Raw genomic sequence first — 24,640 nt, 5'->3', positions numbered from 1 at the left:
CCCATGCTCATCCCCGACCCCTCACAACAATTCTGTCTGCCGTTGCCGCGCGGCCTGAGTTTTGGCCGTTACCCAGATCTGTATAGCGGGACCCCATTGCCTTGGGAGTAGTAGGTGAACATCACGCGAGATCCTACACGAATATTGGCCTGGACGTAAAATAGGAATAATGTACAGTAAGGGTTAATTATACCCTAAATAACCATTACATGGTTACAACAATGTTACACATGGTCAGAGAAAGAGGTTTCTCCGGAAACTAGTGCAAAATGCTGTGCATGTCTGCGTACGTTACAAGTGAACTAAGTTAAGTGCTAAACTAAATTAACTAATCCTAAACTCGTTACAGCTGTTCGCCTGTTTATTTATTTCAGAGGAATCGATAGATAAATATATCGAATTAATTTGTTATGCACCAGCTTGTAGCTGGTTGGAAATTAAACATCTGCGTTACATGTATCGTGACAATATGACGTTTTGTCGGATAATATTTTCTTTGTTGTGCAGATTCTTTACGATATCCATACATTCAAAATAGCTCAATTGTTGCTTATACTGCAATTCATGTTCTTTTCGCGAGAAATTAGTTTTCGCATTACGTTGTATTTTGATTTGAGACCCATTCGCAAATTGAACTCTTTAGAATAAGACTTCCAATGAAATGAACTACCAACACTGAAATGAACATCCGATCCGCTCAATCACGAATTCAAGTGTAAAAAAATAGAGCACACAGGCATAACCCACAAAATTAAGTACAGGCGTAAATAAAGTTAATAATAGTAAATATTAAATTACCTTAAGGAGTTATGCTGTATTGATGTGATTTTGTATCTCCTTTCCAAAAAAGTTCCGTGCTAAGAAACATGTAAAATAACTCAGTAACATAAAGGACAAAATAATTCATTCATAACAATGAAAGATTATAATTAATTAGGTAATGATACATGTATTTGAACGTATTATAATAGGGAAACAGATTCTCTCTAAGCACACACACACACATACACATCTGTAAGTTAGCCATGATGATTTGAAGTAAATCCGACGGAAATGAAAACAGAAATGAAATAATCTACATTTTTGTATTTAACAAGCTGTGTCTGAATCAGGAGTTATAATGCAAAAACAATTACTTTGCTTCGATATCTTATAAAATCTCTCCTCCTGTTTACAGTTTCTGCAAAAAAATATCCTTTGTAATTCATCAAACAAATTTTAATTAGCGTTGCCCATTAATATTTCAAAACAATGCAGTCATTCAAAACGCTTTCTGGATTCATCGGGTTTTTAACGGTTTTTATGATTGTTATCAGTTTTGTACATTTTCAATATGGCGTCAAAACAAAGAACGTGTTATTGTATTTCATTTTCATATTTAGATTTAGTAAGCATATTAAACGTCATCTGGTTCATGCACTACATCGATTCTATTCAACTTTAATACAACTTTAATTATCTATTAAAACATATGATTTTTCGCTACATCTGGCTTTATGTAAGGATCAGCCTTATATTCGTCTATTACAGTATAAAGAACGCCCAAAAAAATGAAAATAAACCTACAGATGTACGTTACAAATTTAAATTTTAAATTTCAGTTTTGTGAGGGTAATACATTACTTTGAATATATTTATTGCCAATAAAACTGAACAAGGGATTGGGCACAAGTTATAACAACTTATCACAGCCTTCTCCCGTCATACATTTACAATTACATGTCAACAATAATAATAGGCATAAACATGAAGTAGATATACATACAATCTGATTAAAATCATCTGTTACATGGCTCCGGCGGAGCCATGTAACAGATGATTTTAATCAGATTGATATATATACACAACTTTAAAAAAATACCGTTCAAAATCTATTGCTTGATTTGATGAAGTGATGCACATGTCTAAAAACGTAAGAGTTAAGGTCTACCGAAAGGTCTGGATTGCCAAACAAAAGAATCTCTAAATTTAAATCTATACCTTAGGCATTCAAATTTTGAAACAAAATACACCTTTCATTGCTGAAACGTTGACACTCAAAGAAAAAGTGAAAGGCATTCTTACATGGATGTCCACAGATGCAAAATGGACTCTCGACAAGATTAACTCTGTAAAGGTCATACTTAAGGGAACTACAATTGTGCATCAATTTAGTATGTATAATATTTAATTTACGTTCTCCTAAACTGAAGTAGATAGGAGGGGGATGGTTGTACATTTGAGGTACATGTAAGAGAGTTTTTAAATAAATGTATAGAAGGCAACGATCGTACTGATAGATCTATCGATTTCCAGCTACGAAGAGTGGAAGGAACAATGTATAAAGGAAAGATTTGTAAGAGAAAGCCAAAATAGAGGAACTCTATAATCACTGTTATTTCTAAGAGTGTACCTGTTATTTTCTGCAATAGTAGGTGGCAGGAGATCGTTTGAATAATCTGGAATTAAGTTGTTTTGCATTTTGTATAAAAGTTAGAGTTTTCTACGTTTTCGACGATTAGAAAGAGTTTCTAAACCTGTTCAAAATGTAAATCTTCGATACGGGCATATGAAGGAAGACCGGATATAATTCGAGCAGCTTCTCTTTGGGCTTTCTCTGATTTTTCTTATTCAAATGTAGTACAACCATCCCATAATCCACAAACATATTCTAAAAATGGCAAAATGAATGATTTATAAATTTTTAAAAGACTATTCCTAATTAGCAAATATTTCAATCTCCGTAAGACGTTAATTTTCTTCATAGCTAAACTATAAATGGCATTAATATGACCCCCCCCCCCCCCCCCCCCCTACTTTGCGCTTAGATTAAAAACTACTCCCAGATGCTAATAAATACATGTATAATATTTGTGGTACATTAATGGCCGCCAACCCTTTACCGTCTTTACCATGTTAACTGCATGTTGTGTGCAATAAGCACTTATGGTGTACACTTTGTTATTAAAATAACAAACTATATAAAAACATTATTATGTAAACTAAATTGTTCAATCTCTTCTTGTTTTATCTTTAACAGCTAACTCCCGGCTACGGTACAAATCTCGCACCATGATTGGGGCTACCGGAAGTCGACACATGTCGCAGCGCCGCCGTGCGTCCCTCGCTGCCTCGGCTACCTCGCCGTCCATGTTTTCACCTCTAGAACAACTGTCAGAAAGGGACGAGTACTCGCCGAGGCGTCCGCCGATGAGACGCCGGGCCGTAGACACGTCCGATTACCGGACATGCGCAATTCTACAGACACGGTTAAAGGAAGTGAAACACTACCCAGAGTAAGTTCCCCTTTTTATCAGCATTCTTGTATGATTTTATGTTGTAAATGAAAAATTATGTAAGTGGATGCCAAGACTACAAATATGAAACACGCACATTTTTTTGGCTTTTCTGAGAAATATGGAGATAAATTATGGTTGTCGTATTCTGATATACAAGGTTTTGAAATGACCAGGTTTTGAGCAACAATTAATGGCCGACATGGAAGTAAGGAAGACACGCCGTATTAGTGATTATTCCCTGGATTTACACTAACAACGATGATCATTGTCGACAGACAAGTGCACTGATGGGATTATAGATCACAGTTAAACAGACATATTCTAACTGGATTTACCTCTGTTCAAAACTTGGTGAGCTTAAAACCTTGTCAGGAAATTGATGGCAAACGTAACCCTTTCTTCTAAATTCTCCAAAAAATAAATATATATATATACAATTATCATACACTTAACGGATATATGTATTTGCTATTACAGAAATTCTTTTGATCGAAAATAATTGTGATTTATCTTGGCTGTCAATATCAAGGTGTCTTTAAACTTGTATTGTGTTAATGCTATCACATCACATTTTTTATATAAACTTTTGTAATGTCTCCCTTTGTGACGTCATACAGAGCACAATACGATTACGTCACAAATTCACGAATATTTAATTGAAATATTAGTAAAAAGAATCTCCAATGCATTGCCATTCTATATCTAACCTATAATAACTGGCTATATCTCGTTTCCTTAATATATATGGGATGATATTTGCCAGGGACCCTTTATGTATAGCTTATCGTGAAATGATGGATTCAAAGGAAAACATTAAGAGACAAAGATTCTTTTCCGCCAATTTGCCTTTTAGTACACTCGTCTGCTGAGATTCCTCAGCTGGAAAGTCATTCCCGGAATTTGAAAATACACTTAGGCAAAGCAAAATGTTTAACACCAGTTCCTTGGCTTATCGGAGATTACTAATTAATTAAATTCTTAACATAATTTTAGATATATAATTTTATAAGCTTTTGATTCTATGGTTCATAAGAACTAGTTTGAACAAGATAGCCTCTAGCATACTCATTGAAATATGACTGCCCAAGACATACAAAAATGTAGTACATGTAAAATGCTATTACAAATATAGAAATAGCAGGTTCACCTTTCTCTTTTGAGGTCACTTCTGCTGTAACATCGTCACGCTTTTGCTAACTGCAACACTTTTCCCTTGACGTTTTTCTTATCTTACACCTTGCGTAATGACAAAATTAGGCATTTCAAATGTAATATAACAATTAAGGACTTCTATTTCGATGCATACATGTTTGTGATTATATAGATCTGAAAAGTGACATAGATCTGGACTTCGTCTTGGGTTATTATATGTTTCTTTCTCGGGTTCACATAACAACATATTCGCCTCAGGAAACGTCCATACTTAATAAACACAGTCAATAAACTCTGTCTTCACATACATACCAAGTCTTTGGCTGACACGTTTGGCATAAGGAAAAGGTACATTTATAAGCTCCAGTAAAATGTTGGCGTTATAAAGGGTTGGCGATATATAAAGGAAGACTTACAGCGAAATTGTTTAGAAAGCTTCGAAATATGTAAGCAGTTAGCGAGATGACAAATAAAAAAGATAGGTAGTCGTATGACGATGTTTTATTGTACGTTGTATGAAAGTGACAGTTTTAAAGTATAGATAAATCTTGCACTTTATAACGTCAGCTTATGGCGTTGTAGGTAGCTGGGGTGGCGTGAACAACGCAGATCAGTAAAGGAGAGACAGTACAGGGAATTCATTATATCCATCCTCCTGGTTAAAAGGCTTTCAGACGCAGTCGATCACTATACAAATCTGTCAATGGCCCTACCCTCCCTAACATCTTCTGTGGTAAACAGGCGATGCAAAGGGGTTTACTATTACGTCAGTAAGCCACTTAATGAAAACGATTCGTGTTATCATTGGATGGTTTCAAGAACGTCCGCTTTTGAATATGAATACCTGAGTCCCACAGGGCACTGTTCACGAATAAGCTAAGAATCGTGCAATGGTTGGTATGTATGTGATGAGTAGATAGATACCTATAGAACCGAGACGTATCTTATCGATCGTAGTAGGTCTCATATATAAACCCTGGATGTGCCTATGCCTACAGTTTTCTACCAACCACACACCTCATCATAAAACGAAGTTTAGTCTGCCTGCTCAAAGTATCGTTATTTACCGCCTAGCTTTGTCTACATACGCGAAAACTCGTCCTATACCAAGACTATATACTTTTTCGTCTGTTCCAAAAGCTAATCTTTTGCCGCAAAATTTCTTTCTGTCGACTTCAAATCTCACACAGAACAACAAACTTACTTTGTCTACCGTCAACACACGATTTATCCAATACAGCATACAAAAGCTTTGTCTACCAGCCAAACATATCGTCCTGTACGGCGCGGCTTTGTCTACTTACCACATACCTCGTCCTATACAGAATAGCTATGTCTGCCGACCACACACCTCGGCATATACAACTTTTCTTTGTCTACCGACCACACACCTATAGTCCTACACAGCCTAGCTTTGTCTACTGACCACACACCTTGTCCTATACAGCCTTGCTCTGTCTGTCGACCACACACTTCGTCTTTTACAGCCTTACTTTGTCTAGTGACCAAACACCTCGTGCTATACAGTCTAGTTTTGTCTACCGACCACACACCTGTCCTATACAGCCTAGCTTTGTCTACCGACCACACACCTGTCCTATACAGTCTAGTTTTGTCTACTGACCACGCACCTCGGCCTATACAGCATTGCTTTGTCTACTGACCACACACCTCGTCCTATATACAGCCTAGTTTTGTCTACCGACCACACACCTGGCCTATACAGTCTAGTTTTGTCTACCAACCACACCCCTGTCCTATACAGTCTAGTTTTGTCTACCGACCACACACCTGTCCTATATACAGCCTAGTTTTGTCTACCGACCACACACCTGTCCTATACAGTCTAGTTTTGTCTACCAACCACACACCTGTCCTATACAGTCTAATTTTGTCTACTGACCACACCCATCGTCCTATATACAGTCTAGTTTTGTCTACTGACCACGCACCTCGTCCTATATACAGCCTAGTTTTGTCTACTGACCACGCACCTCGGCCTATACAGCATTGCTTTGTCTACTGACCACACACCTGTCCTATACAGTCTAGTGTTGTCTACTGACCACACCCATCGTCCTATACAGCATTGCTTTGTCTACTGACCACACATTTCGGCCTATACATAATAGCTATGTCTACCGACCACACACCTGTCCTATACAGTCTAGTGTTGTCCACTGACCACACCCATCGTCCTATACAGTTTAGTGTTGTCTACCAACCACACACCTGTCCAATACAGCATTGTTTTGTCTACTGACCACACACCTGTCCTATACAGCCTTGCTTTGTCTACTGACCACACCTATCGTCCTATATACAGCCTAGCTTTGTCTACCAACCACACACCTGTCCTATACAGCCTAGTGTTGTCTACTGACCACACACCTTGTCCTATACAGAATAGCTATGTCTACCGATCACATTTTGTCCAGTAGATTTGTTTTTAATCCCCTCCTTGACCGGTCGCTTGAATTTTGCCAAATGGGCAAACGTTTAATGTCCTATATAATAATTAGAGATGTCTGAAACCTATCAGTAAATATCTTTTCATTTATCTTGTCGTAAATTGCACATTGACTTAAAAATGCTATAATTGTATATCAAATTAAATAATGAGTGTCAAAACACACTGAAGTACTGCCTGGTAACGTTAATTTTGTTAATTCAGACCTTCGTTAAGTCCGTATAACAAAAAGCAAACTTCATCTCACAGATGACAGGAGAATATCATATGCAAGCCTGCATACACTGGGGGGACTTCCTTAAAGATTGGATGACATACCTCCGAATAGGGTACCTAGTAAGACACATCGTACATAAACCAAAGATCCAATCAGACAGTTTGAAATGCTGAAAACCATATCACAAAAATGGACGTTGTTGAACTGTAGATATAGGTTAACAAAATAGAGAAGATACAAATACTGTTGTTATTTTGTCACCAGTTCGTTTTACCGATGCTACAGTACAGATTATAACTTTAACATAAAATTCATATTAAACTACATGCATTTAATGCAAATCGCTACCACCTTATTCAAATTAGCTGGGAGTGACGCGATTAAAGCATCACTGCTCTTCAGTCTCAATTATTTTAATAATGCTGAAACGCAGGATAAACAACAGTATATTTATATGGAACCAAGCTTACGCCTACCACGATTATCGATCGTCCGTGAGGAATTGTGAAGTGTTTCCTAATGTTTACTTCTAGAGTTTAAAGTATGATGTAAGGCCTACTGTGATTGTGGGTTCGCCTCCGTATAGACTTTCGTGAGAAATTGGTTATTTTTGCTGAGACACTTGTACTGTGTCTGCAGGGGTAACCCGTGTTTATGTGGCCGACCGGTTCGACGTGACAAATGGACACTGTGGTACGTGGCATGTTGTTTGCGGTCGGCGTCCTACAGTATGTCACATGACAATATATTGTTGTTTGTTGGTTCCGTATATTTTACCACGTGATATATTGTTGTTTGTTAGGTCAGTGTGCCACGTAGCTAACAATTTTTTGGTCGGATTCGGACAGTATGCCAACTGACAATAAATGTTTTGCTGTTGGTTAGGTCAGTACATCATACAATGTGACATATTGTTGTTGGTAAGGTTAAAACATTATACAATGTGACATATTGTTATTTGTAATGTCAATACATTATACCACGTGAAAAGTTGTAATTGGTTAGGCTAGTAAATAATACCATGTGCTATTTTGTTGTTTGTTATGCGAGTACATTATACCACGTGACATTTTTTTGTTGGTTAGGTAAGTGCGTTATACCACGTGACATATTGTTGTTGGTAAAGTCAGTACATTATACCACGTGACAAGTTGTTGTTGGTAAAGTCAATACATTATACCACGTGACATGTTGTTGTTGGTTAGGTCAGTACATTATACCACGAGACATATTGTTGTTGGTTAAGCCAGTACATTATACCAGGTGACGTGTTGTTGTTGGTAAAGGCAGCACATTATACCACGTGACGTAGTATCGTTGGTAAAATCAGTACATTATACAAAATCACATTTTGTTGTTTGTTAGGTTAGTGCATTATGCCGCGTGACATGTTGTTATTGGTAAATCAGTTCATTATACTAAATCTCTTTTTTTTGTTGGTTAGGTTAGTAAATTATACCACGTGACATGCTGTTGTTGGTAAAGTCAATACATTATACCACGTGATGTATTGTTGTTGGTTAGGTCGGTACATTATACCGCGTGACATCTTGTTATTGGTAAATCAGTACATTATACCACGAGACATATTGTTGTTGGTTAAGCCAGTACATTATACCACGAGACATGAAGTTGTTGGTAAAGTCAGTTCATTAGTTATACCACGTGACATGTTATTGTTGGTAAAGTCAGTTGATTATACCACGTGACATTTTTTTGTTGGTTAGGTAAGTGCGTTATACCACGTGACATATTAATGTCAATACATTATCCCACGTGACATGTTGTTATTGGTAAATCAGCACATTATACTAAATCACGTTTTGTTGTTGGTTAGGGTAGTGCATTATACCACGTGGCAAGTTGTTGTTGGTAAAATCAATACATTATACCACGTCACATATTGTTGTTGGTTAAGTCAGTACATTATACAACGTGACAAGTTGTTGTTGGTAAAGACAATACATTATACCACGTGGCAAGTTGTTGTTGGTAAAGTCAATACATTATACCACGTCACATATTGTTGTTGGTTAAGCCAGTACATTATACCACGAGACATGAAGTTGTTGGTAAAGTCAGTTGATTATACCACGTGACATTTTTTTGTTGGTTAGGTAAGTGCATTATATCACGTAACATGTTGTTGTTGGTTAGGTCGGTACATTATACCGCGTGACATTTTCTTATTGGTAAATCAGTACACTATACTAAATCACATTTAGTTGTTGGTTAGGTTAGTGCCTTATACCACGTGACATGCTGTTGTTGGTTAGGTCAGTACCTTATACCAAGTGACATGTTGTTGTTGGCAAAGTCAGTACATTATACCACTTGACATATTGTTGTTGGGAAGTCCGTACATTATACCACGTGCCATGTTGTTGTTGGTTAGGTCGGTACATTATACCACGTGCCATGTTGTTGTTGGTTAGGTCGGTACATTATACCGCGTGACATCTTGTTATTGGTAAATCAGCACATTATACTAAATCACATCTTGTTGTTGGTTAGGTCGGTACATTATACCGCGTGACATTTTCTTATTGGTAAATCAGTACACTATACTAAATCACATTTTGTTGTTTGTTAGGTTAGTGCATTATTCCACGTGACATATTGTTGTTGTTAAAGTCAGTACATTATTCTAAATCACATTTTGTTTTTGGTTAGGTTAGTGCATTATACCACGTGGCAAGTTGTTGTTGGTAAAGACAATACATTATACCACGTGATGTATTGTTGTTGGTTAGGTCGGTACATTATACCGCGTGACATGTTGTTATTGGTAAATCAGTTCATTAGACTAAATCACATGTTGTTGTTGGTTAGGTCGGTACATTATACCGCGTGACATCTTGTTATTGGTAAATCAGCACATTATACTAAATCACATCTTGTTGTTGGTTAGGTCGGTACATTATACCGCGTGACATTTTCTTATTGGTAAATCAGTACACTATACTAAATCACATTTTGTCGTTGGTTAGGTTAGTGCCTTATACCACGTGACAAGTTGTTGCTGGTAAAGTCTGTACATTTTACCACATGACATATTGTTGTTGGGAAGTCCGTACATTATACCACGTGGCAAGTTGTTGTTGGTAAAATCAATACATTATACTAAATCACTTTTTGTTGTTGGTTAGGCTAGTGCATTATACCACGTGGCAAGTTGTTGTTGGTAAAGACAATACATTATACCACGTGTCATGTTGTTGTTGGTAAAGGCAGCACATTATACCACGTGACGTAGTATCGTTGGTAAAGTCAGTACGTTATACCACGTGACATAGTGTTGTTGGTAAAGTCAATCCATTATACCACGTGACATCTTGTTGTTGGTAAAGTCAATCCATTATACCACGTGACATTTTTTTGTTGGTTAGGTTAGTACATTATACTAAATCCCATTTTGTTGGTGGTTAGGTTAGTGCATTATGCCGCGTGACATGTTGTTATTGGTAAATCAGTAGATTATACTAAATCACATCTTGTTGTTGGTTAGGTCGGTACATTATACCACGTGCCATGTTGTTGTTGGTTAGGTCGGTACATTATACCGCGTGACATTTTCTTATTGGTAAATCAGTACATTTTTCTAAATCACATTTTGTTGTGGGTTAGGTTAGTTCATTATACCACGTGACCTTTTTTTGTTGGTTAGGTTAGTAAATTATACCACGTGACATGCTGTTGTTGGTTAGGTCAGTTCATTATTCCACCTGATATATTGTTGTTGGTTAGGTCGGTACATTATACCACGTGCCATGTTGTTGTTGGTTAGGTCGGTACATTATGCCGCGTGACATGTTGTTATTGGTAAATCAGTTCATTATACTAAATCTCTTTTTTTTGTTGGTTAGGTAAGTGCGTTATACCGCGTGACATATTGTTGTTCGTAAAGTCAGTACATTATTCCACGTGATATATTGTTGTGGGTTAGGTCAGTACATTATCCTAAATCACATTTTGTTTTTGGTTAGGTTAGTGCATCATACCACGTGACATGTTATTGTTGGTAAAGTCAGTTGATTATACCACGTGACATTTTTTTGTTGGTTAGGTTAGTACATTATACTAAATCCCATTTTGTTGTTGGTTAGATTAGTGCATTATACCACGTGACATGTTGTTGTTGGTTAGGTAAGTGCATTATATCACGTGACATGTTGTTGTTAGTAAAGTAAGTACATTATACCACGTGACATGTTGTTGTTGATAAAGTAAGTACATTATACCACGTGACATGAAGTTGTTGGTAAAGTCAGTACATTATACCACGTGACATGAAGTTGTTGGTAAAGTCAGTACATTATACCATGTGGCATGTTGTTGGTGGCGTTAGTATATCATACCACGTGACATGTTGTTGTTGGTTAGGTTAAAACATTATACCACGTGACCTAGTATTGTTGGTTACTTCAGTACATTATAATACGTGACATGTTGTTGATGTGGAGCCTAGTATATAACATAACTAGTTGTTGTCAGATTCAGTAACTTTGAACACAAGAGTGATACTCTATACTCCTTTTTCAAAAAATGCCGGAGCGGGAAATTTTTGCATGTGAGCTTCAGCATACTTGTATGTACGTGTATTATGGTAAAATTGATAATGAAGCTGGGAAACTGTTTGAATAGCATATATAGCGGAGACCGCTTCGGTTTGAGTTGCTAATATCCCAACATTTTCGAATCTCGAGTTCACCGTCGTATACGAACATGTTTTGAGTGAGTCTATTTATCGCCTTAAACTGTAACTAAACGTGATTTCGTGTCGATTACAGTGCCTATATATCAGGCAAGGCTAACTAGATAATACAGGGTATTTTCAGTAAGGCTGTTCTTTAGCGCGCGCAAACATTTGTCATGTGATATCTTGTTATCTTGTTACCATGAGGCCGCGCACAGATGATGTTATTACTTCCTCATTTCCTGATTTGTCAGGACAAAATAACTATACATGGATAAGATGCACGCGTGTTCACTCATTCAACAAAGCCTAAGCTAATTTATCAAAGGAAAAAACCTTTGTTTGAAAATAATACATGCACGCGCGCACATAGCATATTGTCTAATAAACATAACAATTGTTTATTATCTATAAAAGTGTCGAGATATAAGATAAATTAAATAACGCGTTTTGGTTTTTTTTGCGTGTGCAGTTTTTAATCATTTTATTTATTAGACTCGATATTCGAAAATATTCACAGTTTTCGATGATTTTGGTTTTATATTCGAATTATAACCAACGCATTCATTTTTTGTTTTACATAAAATTTGTTGTGCAAATAGTATTGTACGATTCAGCTTACAGTGAAAGTTACATAGCCATTTGTTTGACTGTCACAAGCTATTCGTTTAAATAGGAATGTAAAATGTAAAAATGACGTGATATTCTTTTCATTACTATCTCATTGAACCTTTTTAACTTTATACATGTATACGCTCGTCTTAGATGGAATATACTCTAAATTAGGCAGACATGTTTAGCATTCGTGTTTATACTTCTTTTTACATAGAGAATATCAAGATTGACAGAAACAAGAAGGGGAGGGACATAACCTAGTTAAAAGTGGTATTGTGGGTAAAGAACGCGTGATCGGTCTCTCAGAGAATATTGTGTCTCACGTGCATGTTCCGACATTCCAGGTCTGTCTGGAGCTTGCCATAACTCTGTCTAAGTTTTGTTGAAGAGGTCTTAATTCTCTGACAATTTATACACCAGACAATCGCTGTTAAAACCGAGAGAAGGTCATGTATTTCTCTTTCATGTCTTGTACAGTACTCAGCAACACTGCATTGCCATTCTTACCGGAATCACTGGAATCATTAAGAGGTCACACGAAGCTCCAGTCCTCCACGAGAGACCCACTCAAGCTCGGTATTCAATCGCGTTGCAGATTTATATTACTCTTCCCTATCACGTAACCGGAATTTGTGGAATTTTACATACAGTTTAGGCACCCCTTGCTGTGGTTTCACAAATGTTTCTTACCTTTTGTTAGATTTTGTTGAGCTGAAGAAATACTCTCCTTCAAGGGAATTTTAGATTTAAAATGTGTTGTTGTTCTGAAACCAGCAAAAATTAACCGTTCAGACTAAACAAATATTCGCTATTCAATAACAATAGATTTATTCATTTGAACTTTGTATGTTACTTTTGTTCCAATATGTACGAACATATTTAATATGAGATAACCAATTTTAGTGTCTGTTCTAACTATATATGAGTGGGTTTTTTTTAAAAGAAAGAAATGCCCTACCAAACGGAGTTTATCCCTATCTCTTAGACATGATACAACATTGAGAGACCTCTCACCTGTTCTTGTCCTCGGATGCGTGTGGCAGCATCTTAACAATTCATCCCACACCAGCACATATGTCGGATTTATTGTGAAAAGGTAAACCAAGTACTCACCAGGGAAATTACAACTCTATCTTTTTCTCTACGAAATTTATAACAAAGACGTTTTTCGATATAATTTGAAACTCTTTAGAGACTTACTGGAGTTATATCATTGTAATCCTATGCCTACTTGTAACACTTACCAGATATGAACTCTAGCTTCTTGACACGATATGTGTTTGATAGTATCACACTGTTCTCTGTACTGCAAGGTGATTCTGGTAATGGTTGGCGCGGTATACATCATATCGCCCGTGCAGTAAGCACATATTCTATGATTAACATTTCTGCCTAACAATTCCTTCTCTGGCGATCAATTACAACATCAACAACAGCAAAAACATGAATATTGACCGAAAAGAGTCACCTTTGATATATTAGATATAGGTCACTTACATAGTGACACATAAATCAACAGTCGCTGCCGGGCAAATCAATCAGAAGTACCAAGGTCAATTGCAAAGCAGTAGTATGCCTTTTAAATGGTCGTTTCAAGATGCAAACGAACGAAACATGGTTGAACATATCTCCATAGCGCAAACAGTAGGCGGCGATGCAAATTATTTGTACTAAAAAAAGTATCCACGAGAAACAATTTAGCTGCTGAAAAATATGTAGGCGGCGATGCAAATTATTTGTGCTAAAGAAAAAAACCACGAGAAACAATTTAGCTGCTGAAAAATATGTAGGTGGCGATGCAAATTATTTGTACCGAAGAAAAAACCCACACGAGAAACAATTCAGCTGCTGAAAAATATGTAGGCGGAGATGCAAATTATTTGTACCAAAGAAAAAAACCACGAGAAACAATTTAGCTGCTGAAAAATATGTGCATTGTAGGCGGCGATGCAAATTATTTGTACTAAAAAAACAACAACACGAGAAACAATTTAGCTGCTGAAAAATGTGTAGAGGGCGATGCAAATTATTTGTGCTAAAGAAAGAAACCACGAGAAACAATTTAGCTGCTGAAAAATATGCAGGCGGCGATGCAGAGGATTCGAACTGTTTATTGTTACAATGGACATATTAATCTTCTTAGATGACATCTCGATATTATAACTTGTAATGTCTTAAATAGACTTTCATATGAAGTTTGTTCAGTGTCAATGCCCGAACAGGTATTTCATGAGTCGAGATTGGACTTATAAACACCCAATACCTCTATAATGCCAAAATAGCTTTGACTGCAATAAACACATATCAGAGAATCTCACAAGGAAATAGAACTATGAGCAAACAATCTCATCACCGCCATTGGGCTCCATTTATTCATAAAATCAAGATATCCTTGCCGTCGCTAACTGAATATAGCGTTTCCTGTTTTCATAAAGGCAAGTTATTCTGCCGAAGAATGAAATGTTTTGCATTCTCTATAGCAATTAATCTGTTCGAGATCCCCTTATAGAATGTTTCACCTCGGCTCTAGCCAGGAGAAAATTTAGATTGCTATACAAATGGCGGATACCAACTTCTAAATTCTAGACAGGATTGCCTTGCGTCTTGCACTTTGTCGGCAGTTAGGAAGAAAACACGACAAACAGAAACATGTGAATCTGGGTCATATAAATGTTTTATTACAAATTGCAATTGTTTTTAAAGGAATGCCTGGACATTCCGTAGAGTTGTATGGATTATTTATTGAATTGATCATGCAGACGCTCAAATGTGTTAAACAGTGTATACATTATCGGGATCCATCAATACTTGATGGCGGCATAAAAGATACGTTTGGGAGAGCACAAGTGATTTGCAGGGTACCAATAAATACCGGAAGGTTTCCGGTCCGGGTTTGGTTCTGTTGGTATAGTGTAATGGCGGACGTTACGACGTGAGCTTCCAACCCGGTAATATGTATCTTACAGATCTCTAATTAAAACCTGGCGAGTTATTGATTTTGTTAGATGTCCCGGACCTCCTGTGATACGCTAACCTGTATACCCTACACTATATCGTGTGCAGTATCCCACGCTAGGATTTCCTGTAATTCACCAACAACAGTCTAGAATCGTATGAGATATCTACACGTGTAACTCATCTAATAAGGACAAGGAAAGACAGATACCGTATTTTTAATTACCTAAATCAATTAATTGAGATAACCATTAATCTGGATATTTAGACAATCTGTCGTTATAGAGAGTGAACTATTTTTAAAATTCGAACTAAACCGAGACAAAAGTCCCTGTTCATAACGAGCAGGACTACTTTTATTTGTTTTTATTTGAGGAATGATACATTATCCCCCCTCCCCCGCCTCGAAATTTTCACAGGTTTTCTTATTGTATATAATGTCCGTTTTATGAAGGTTTCATCGTCGTATTTACATGTAGCACATATATCATAGCGCGTGTGTATCAAATAGCAATGCAGCTTTATATATTATATATGTATTGCCCTTGTGACAAAGGGAAATGCTATTTTTGGTTCATTGAGATTAATCGTGTTTAATGAGGGAGAAATCCGAATGAAACGTGATTAATGTAGGGGAAACAAGGAATCTTTTTTCACTGCCATGAGGGCGAAATTACTAGAGAGGTCCGAATGAAACATGATTAATCGAGGGAAAAGAAAGGAATCGTGTTTCACTGCCATATGGGTTATACCTATTTGTTAACGTCGAAATAGAACTTCATGTATATAAATAAAGTAATCGGAAACGCAGGGTTAGTGTCTTTTTTTCGAGTTTTCCAGAGAACCTGGAAATATGACCGGGGAAACTCGAGCGAGGGAGGAAATACTTCTTTCTTTTATTTCCCCTTCATGTGATCAATATAATTCAATCGGACACGCTGTTGTATGGTTGAAGTGTAATAAAAATTGCATTAGGTACCCCTGAGTGGTGCCCTATGGTACATCGACCCTTGTGTTATATCGAGGTCCGGAACATAGCTGTTTCTTCATGCATCTAATTATATTTCTTAACCAAAAGTTTATTTTTGAAGTAGGAAGAGTAAGTTGTCAAACAACTGCGATCATTGTTTTGTAATATTCGCCAAGTTGTTGAAATGATATAGAAATTTGTTGTATTCAGAGGAATTCTTGAGACGAAAAGTGTGATTTTGAATTCATCATTCACGCTTTTAAATCCATTCTTTGAAATCTGTTGTCGAAAGAAGGCTGCGAAAACCTCCTAGAAGGTTAATAAAATAAGCACAATAAACAATAAAACTAATATATAATAATTATACGTTTTTTTATATAATACATTGTCTGTTGGCAAGTTTTTAAACATCCGTACATTGTATTGTACATATGATGGCTGACTTGAGGCGAGGTATTTTCATCTATAGTCTCGTCCTTTAGGAGATGTATGTTTTGGCCTCTAATATACATTTCGTTATGATAACATATTAATCTTGGTTTTGTTTGTTTGCTTGTTTCATTCTCACTGTCTCTTGTTAATATATATGCAAATTTGGATAATGCATTGTGCAGAATTAAGGTTGTGGGTACAATAGAACATGCATATAGCCTCAAAATCACTGAATGGCATTTTTTTTAAATACGTGCAGCATTATTATACATATAACATGAGGCCAAGAGGGCCTGAATCGCTCACATGTTTCTTATGTTACATGAAACTGACATAAAGGAAACTTCAGACCAAATTTGGTAACTAGAACACAAGACATTTTAACATCTCTTAAACGGTTCTCAAGATATTGTTGTTTGAAATTTGAAATTGTAATTCTAAAACTTTTAACCCATGTTGACTTTTGACCACCAACTAGCACTTAAAGTTGACCTTAAACCTCATTACTGTGAATAAGAAAAAGATTTGCACTGCTGGTCTACATAACATACTCAAGTATCATGGCTCTAGTCCAAATGGTTCTTAGGATATTGTTGTTTGAAGTTGTTAACATATTTGAGCCCTGTGACCTTGGAAGTACATTGTAGGTCAAGGTCATTTTAATGAGGAAACTTTATAGCACTATCCCTGGTACCTACTGGCCAAATATCATGACCCTAGGCCTTATGGAACTTGGAAAGAAGATTGTTAAAGCTTTTCACCAATGTTGACATTTGACCCCTGACTAGCACTTAAAGTTGACATTTTACCTCACTACTGTAATAAGAAAAACATTTGCACTGCTGGTATACATAACATACTCAAGTATCCTGACTCTAGTCCAAGTTCTTAGGATATTGTTGTTTGAATTTTTGAACATATTTGACCCCTGTGACCCTTGAAAGTAGGTCAAGGTCATTTTAATGAGGAAACTTTATAGCACTCCATCCCAGGTACCTATTGGCCAACTATCATGACCCTAGGTTCTCCAGTTCTTCAGAAAAAGTCGTTTAAAAGAAAAAGTTGACGGACGACGGACGCCGCAGCCTCCCAAAATACACACACATACACTATACGCATGCATCTTGCACACAGGGGAGGCCGTCCTTAAATGACCTTAGCTGTTAATAGGACGTTAAACAAAATCAAACAAACAAACAAACGCCGCAGTACGGTATAAGCTCACATGGCCCTTCGGGCCAGGTAAGCTAAAAAAGTTAAGATCTACGATTTAAAAACGAAATTCTCTCACAAGTCGTTGTTGCGTAAACCGTTTTACAAATTTACCGGCGGTATGCTTCTTAGTTAACAGTTGTTTTGTTCAATTTGGCACGCATTGTTTAAAATGGACCTCAGATGTGCGTTTTCCCGAAACAAATATAACAACAGCATAACGCTACAATGTTTATCAAAACACAGGAAGTTAATTACTGTTGCGATGCTCATTTGTTGTACGGCCTTACTTACTCCTTTTAACAGACGTCCGTATAATGTACGTGTAAAGTCACTCTAATCTGAAGAGACTATTCCGTGCTTACCGCACGTTATTGATACGACCCGGATGTTGCACTATTTAGATACGTGTAATTTCTGTAGGAAACAGTTGAGGATATGGTCTTGTCTAATTTGATACCGGCTATTTGATTTCCCATGATTCCCTGCCAATTCCCGCGTGATCTCGCGGTATTGCCTGAGATGTGTCGGTATACACTGTCTGTACTGCACCCCTGTGTAATATCATGCCAATCCTGCTCAACGGTAATAAGTTGGTCTTCACGGGAGAGGTTCGGTTTGCTAGGGATGTATGCTACTTTCTGCAAAATAATATGGCATGTGTTAAAATGAGTGTTTTTTTTTTAGAGTTATCTTCCCTTTTTAGAATTTTTCAAAAATTGTCATATCAAACATAATTTACTGACATCATGAGTATGCATACATATTTTGGTTCAGGTTTTAATTGTGTTGTGTCGTCACTGAATAACCAGGTCTGAATTACCAGTCTTAAAATAGGCTTTGCAAGGTAACTTTTTTTTGAAAGGATACACATTGTAATTGTCACAGTATGCTTCGCTAACTCAATGCCATACAGTATTATAAGGTCAACATTGTTTGCTGCAAAGTGTATTCATTATGAAATTTAATATTTAAAAACACTCGTTCTGGGTGCCGTTTCACGACGCGTACGTTAATTTACGGTTACTCGTAAACCGTACGTAAGTTTTTTGTTCCGTTTCTTGGTCCGTTTCACGACGCACACATAAGTTACGAGTGCACGTAAATAAGTTACGGGTACCCGTAAATTACAGCCAAAACCGCACGTAACTTACGCCAACAAATACCTGCCGTAAACCACACGTAAGTTTACGTTCAGACGTCATAAAAGGAAACAAATGGCTGCCGCATTGTGTCGTTTTAAATAAATAAACTCCAGTAAGTAGGTGATGAGTGTCTAAACCAACAAAATACAAGTAGGGGCCATAAGTACAGTATTTTCCCAATATTTTACTTGGATGGTAACAGCGACGGCTACTAGTATACATCCCATGCATTTCTAGAAATTTTTTATGATTTTTAATGAAGAATAATTTTGTGATGAAATTGAACAAAATTTTAATTTCATAAACGATAATTTTTATTTCAAAATACAGCAATATTATTTCGTTAGCTGATTTTGAAGATATGACGATAAAATATTTGGCTTAATATTAATGCAGGTCGTTTTTCATGTTTAATTTTTTCCTGATTATATGAAAAAATATAGAATTTCTGCAAATTTGCTATTCATTTAAAAAAAAAAGGTATAAAAGTAATAAAAAATAAAAATTTGGGAAACTCTTTCACGGTATATCAAATTTCATTTTTATAACATTTCCGATTAACTTTAAAATGATTTAAAGAAAAATATGTAAAAATGTATGAAAGATGTTGTACACAATGACGTGCCGTACATGCAAGTCTTCAACGGTACGTCATTATCCCTTTGGATTGTAGGCTAAAATTACAAGGGTTCTTTAAATAATTTTCTCTGGCTTCGTTGTTTGATCCATTTTAACGACTTTTTGCATTATCATGCTTGTGTTTATCTCTTGATGCCCAGTGATGCTATATATGGTTATGAAGAGGATACACTTTTATTGTAATGCATCCTTATAATAACAATACCTACACAATTAATTGGCTTATGTTTGACTACTGATCATGATTCCGTTTCACCCCAAGAGTCCGCGACATCTCCGAATCCAATAGCTTATTTATGTTTGAAAATCTTCAGTTACATGTAATATTTGCCCAGGTTTTTTTTTCATTTTGCCCTCTATAATTATACGAATTGGAAATCATCATTTTTGTGAAAGGATACAAATCCTCACAATTGATATGTCCATGCCTAAAAATTCAACAATATTTGGTTGTATCAAAGTGTTACAAAACAATGTACTTATTAATATTTAGTTGAACTGGCACGAAGAGTAAACACCCAGATAGTCCCAATAATACAAGTACTGTGACGGACTTGAAATCTAAATCCGTGGTACTGTCACATGTGCGATATTAGCTGTACATGTACTTGACAGTTGCTCTATTTCTAATTCTAATTTGGCATACTATTGTTATAATTAAAATATTATTTCAGTTTCCTTTTTATACATTAACATCCATGCGTATAACGTGTGTTAATTGAACAATAAATGTAACAGCCGGGTATTTTTTTTTACCTGTAACTAGACAAATAACTTGTTGTAATACATTTGTTTACCAACAATTATTTCGCCTGTTTGTAGCGGACAAGTTGTTCTCGGTTGTGTGTAAAAAATGTTACACGTCTTTAGCAAGGTCATGACATCGCCTACTCGAAATCGTTGTAGATCATGGCCTTCCTGTCGATATTCGTAAACTTCATGCTTACTGATTTAGGACAAACTGGCCTCGCCTGGTCGTTGTATAGGAAAACATCTTTACATTTCAGAAAAAGTCATTTTCGTATACAGATAAACCGCAAAATATAATATACCTACATGTATATTCAAACAAAGTTATATTTGTACTATAATATGAATATGCCATTGGAAGCCCTTTATACCACAATCACTGAAAGAAATATTCGGGAAAAAAGTATATTTTTCTAGTATATTGAAACCTGTCTTATCCGACACCGTGTTGGACAACCGATCGGTCAGACAACTGTAGACGGATTACAAAGGTTTTATAAGATATTTAACTGCATCATTGGGTTGGATTAGACAGAATGTCAGAATACTCAGCGGTCGGGTTGGACAGGTTTTACTGTATCTGGCATTTTCCCATGTCCAGGATGGAACCAAGGGTTCGGAAAATCTGGATGTTCTGGTCTTTGGTGCATCAGAGCTTCTCCAGAACCTCGCTGCCCGTTATCTTCAAGATAGCCAACGGAATCATAGATATCCATATTTGGAGCGTTATTTATATTGCTTCAAATCATGCCTATGCATGCATATTTCACGTCAGATATTTATCAGTTAAATTGCTTCAGGTTTTATGCAATAAATCACTTGTGTGGGACTTTTATTGAATGAATTCAATGACGCAACAAAGATGGTATGTACATTGTCTGTGTCCTTGGTTGAATAAAAAAAAATGCCTCAATGAAAATATACTCGGCCTGTTTTACTGTACATATCAAACGGAAATATTATTTGCATACTGATATAAATGTGATAACTATATATCATACATATTAAATAACATATAACATATTATCTCATATGATAATATTAATCACACGATTTAAAATAAAACGTCGTGTTTCCCTTCCTGTACTTATAAGCTTCCCTGGTCCTATTTCCCTCATTCGGGGCCTCTCTAGAAAAATCCAAAAAAGTAATCTTCCCTAAGTTCCGAGTAACAATTGCATATAAGCCTGTTCATTTTTAATGTTGTACGTTTTTATTGTTCTTTGTCGGTAGAATGAATCACTTACTGCTTAAGGACTTCCCACCCTTCGTAATACACATGTTTTTCTTGTCGTATTTTTTTGTCGTCATTTCCGTATTGCGTATCGGGCATTCCATTACCGTAGTGTAAATTATAGTAACACCGGGTAAACAATAGTACACGATCGTGACGATAATATGTGAACACCCAATATCAAAACTTAACTTGGAAATGCAATTACAATAACTCTGTGAAAATAGTGGTTTGTAAAATTGCATGTGCGTGCACGTAATAACGACATACCATGCGATAGCCTATGGTTACATATGTACCTGACACCATGCGTAAGCGGGCTATGGAATGATGTCCAAAGTTTACATGATTGAGATTAATTTTGTTCCATAAAAGAATAGTAAATTGACGATTAAATATAGTAATTTAATTTATTTCCGTGTTTTTTTTTTTATAGTGAAGAAAATAAGTGTCATTGTATAAATTCTATCCCTCTGCAAAAAGTTCCGATTTTTTTCAAGGTAGACAACTCTCACCAGGATTAAAATTATTGTAAAATGTAAAATAAATTAATTATAAAGACTGTGTGTATTTGGTTCAATTTTTCACTCTTTTTTGATGAAACTATGTGTCCTGTTTGCTTTTAGCTTGTATTTAGTAACTTTTATCCATACATTTTCAATAAAAAATGCTTTTTGTACAATTTTTGTAACATGTTGTAGATATTTTATGATAAATAAAATATTTGTAGGGTTGATTAGCAATGTTTCTTTTCACTATTTTATTGTTGTTATAGTTTTGAACAATGCCACACGCTCAAAAAATGTGAAATTGTTGAATTTGACAAAGAATCAATTTTTCGGTATGTTTTACAAAAAAAACACCAAGTTTATCGGAATGCGTAGATTTTCACAAAATCATATCTCTGCATAGTGACAAAACCATTATGTGAAACTTTCATTGAATTCTGCTGGCGAATTGCGAAAGGGTGGAGCCTCCCTAAGATAAGGACACATGTTTCATTATTTATTTTTATGAATTCGCTGAATTAATAAATTCATTCAAAATGGTAGTCTTTCGTTAAGGACGAAGGACATATGAACATATTGGCTTACTCCGTTTCTGTTACAGAAGTTCGATTGCCAGGTATATTTATTTGTTGATTACAAAATTATCAACTTTTTGAGCTTGGCAAATCTAGTAAGACTGCTTCTATTTGTACTCATTTGGTTAAAATTTGAATTGTCACAGTGCATCATTTCTGAGTTTCATTGGTGCTGCCGTGTCACGTGTTTGTTCACTTGTGACGTGGAAATCTTTTGACTCCGGGTGGTTACCGTAATCATCGTGGTAATCAAAAATGAAACTATATTTTCAATTTGATTTTTTATTTGAAATCATTTCCTCCATTTTGATTGTTTGCTATCATGTTTATGTTGATGGAGTGTTTGTATACGGTACATATTTACACTATACAATGAATAATATATTCATTATGCATAAAATCAATTTGAACCGGCCATGATAGATTTACATCGTCGACCGCGTAACCGACATTCGTGGTCCCGCCAATAGTGTCAACCTTCGGTATTCTACATCGACATACGGCACAATCCAATATCCTCATATCGATCGAGATCAGTCGATGGATGGCGTAAGAAAAAGACAATACGTTCAGCCCATTACCGTAACAGGGATATCGATACAATGAATGACCTCGTGACCTCAGACCTGGATCACCCGGATATGTGACAGGCTATAGTAAACAATAAGCCGACACATGCCGTGCGGTCAATGCTTTCCGGACCATTGTGACGTGAAGTATAGATCTCAGGGAATGAATAATGCACACAAGATAACAGTTGTCTGTCACGTCTCTGTACCACAAATACTTAATCATCCGTTAACGAACAGCATTGCCGTAGGCGAGTCCTCGTTACCTGTAGTATTTACATTTTACTCCCGTCACTTTACTATCGACAGCATCGTTACCTGTTCTAGTTGTACATCCTCGTTACCTGTTTCATTTACTTCTTCGTTAACTGTACTAATATTTTCTTACATTTACAGTTTACTCTCGTAACAGTGTTATTTACAGTCTCGTTACCTGTTCTATATACATCCTCGTTACCTTGTATATTTACAGTTTACTATCGTTATCTGTTCTATTTTCATCCCCGTTAAATGTACTTTTACATTTTGTACATCCTCGTTACCGATACTATTTCTGACCTCGTTACCTGTACTATTTATAACTTCGGTACCTGTGCTATTTACATTCTCGTTACCTATACTATTTATAACCTCGCTACCTGTACTATTTACATTCTCGTTACCTGTACTATTTATAACATCGTTACCTGTACTATTTACATTCTCGTTACCTGTACTATTTATAACCTCGTTACCTGTACTATTGATAACCGCGTTACTTGTACTGTTTATAACAGCATTACCTGTACTATTTACCTTTTCGTTACCTGTACTATTTGAAACCAGCTCGTTACCTGTACTATTTGAAACCAGCTCGTTACCTGTACTATTTGAAACCGGCTCGTTACCTGTACTATTTATAACCTCGTTACCTGTACTGTTAACATTCTCGTTACCTGTACTATTTGAGACCAGCTCGTTACCTGTACTATTTATAACCTTGTTACCTGTACTATTTACATTCTCGTTACCTGTACTATTTATAACATCCTGTACTATTTATAACATCGTTACCTGTACTATTTATAACATCCTGTACTATTTATAACATCGTTACCTGTACTATTTGAGATCAGCTCGTTACCTGTACTATTTGAGACCAGCTCGTTACCTGTACTATTTGAGATCAGCTCGTTACCTGTACTATTTATAACCTCGTTACGTACCTGTACTGTTAACAATC

At 36.2% G+C, this 24,640-nt stretch overlaps 1 protein-coding gene across 6 annotated transcripts in view; it reads left to right on the top strand.

The window, feature by feature from the left end:
• Positions 1–24,640, top strand: part of LOC110467402 (voltage-dependent calcium channel type A subunit alpha-1-like) — a 274,929-nt gene that overhangs the window by 112,689 nt on the left and 137,600 nt on the right. For all 6 annotated transcript variants that reach the window (XM_021524541.1, XM_021524542.1, XM_021524547.1 and 3 more), the window contains exon 2: positions 3,020–3,275. In XM_021524541.1, the coding sequence (XP_021380216.1) occupies positions 3,020–3,275 (256 nt within the window). The remainder of the gene's footprint in view (positions 1–3,019; positions 3,276–24,640) is intronic.

The sequence above is a fragment of the Mizuhopecten yessoensis genome, unplaced genomic scaffold, assembly GCF_002113885.1.
Source record: "Mizuhopecten yessoensis strain PY_sf001 unplaced genomic scaffold, ASM211388v2 scaffold11173, whole genome shotgun sequence".
NCBI classification, from domain to species: Eukaryota; Metazoa; Mollusca; class Bivalvia; order Pectinida; family Pectinidae; genus Mizuhopecten; species Mizuhopecten yessoensis.
This window is presented reverse-complemented; position numbering and strand designations above follow the sequence as displayed.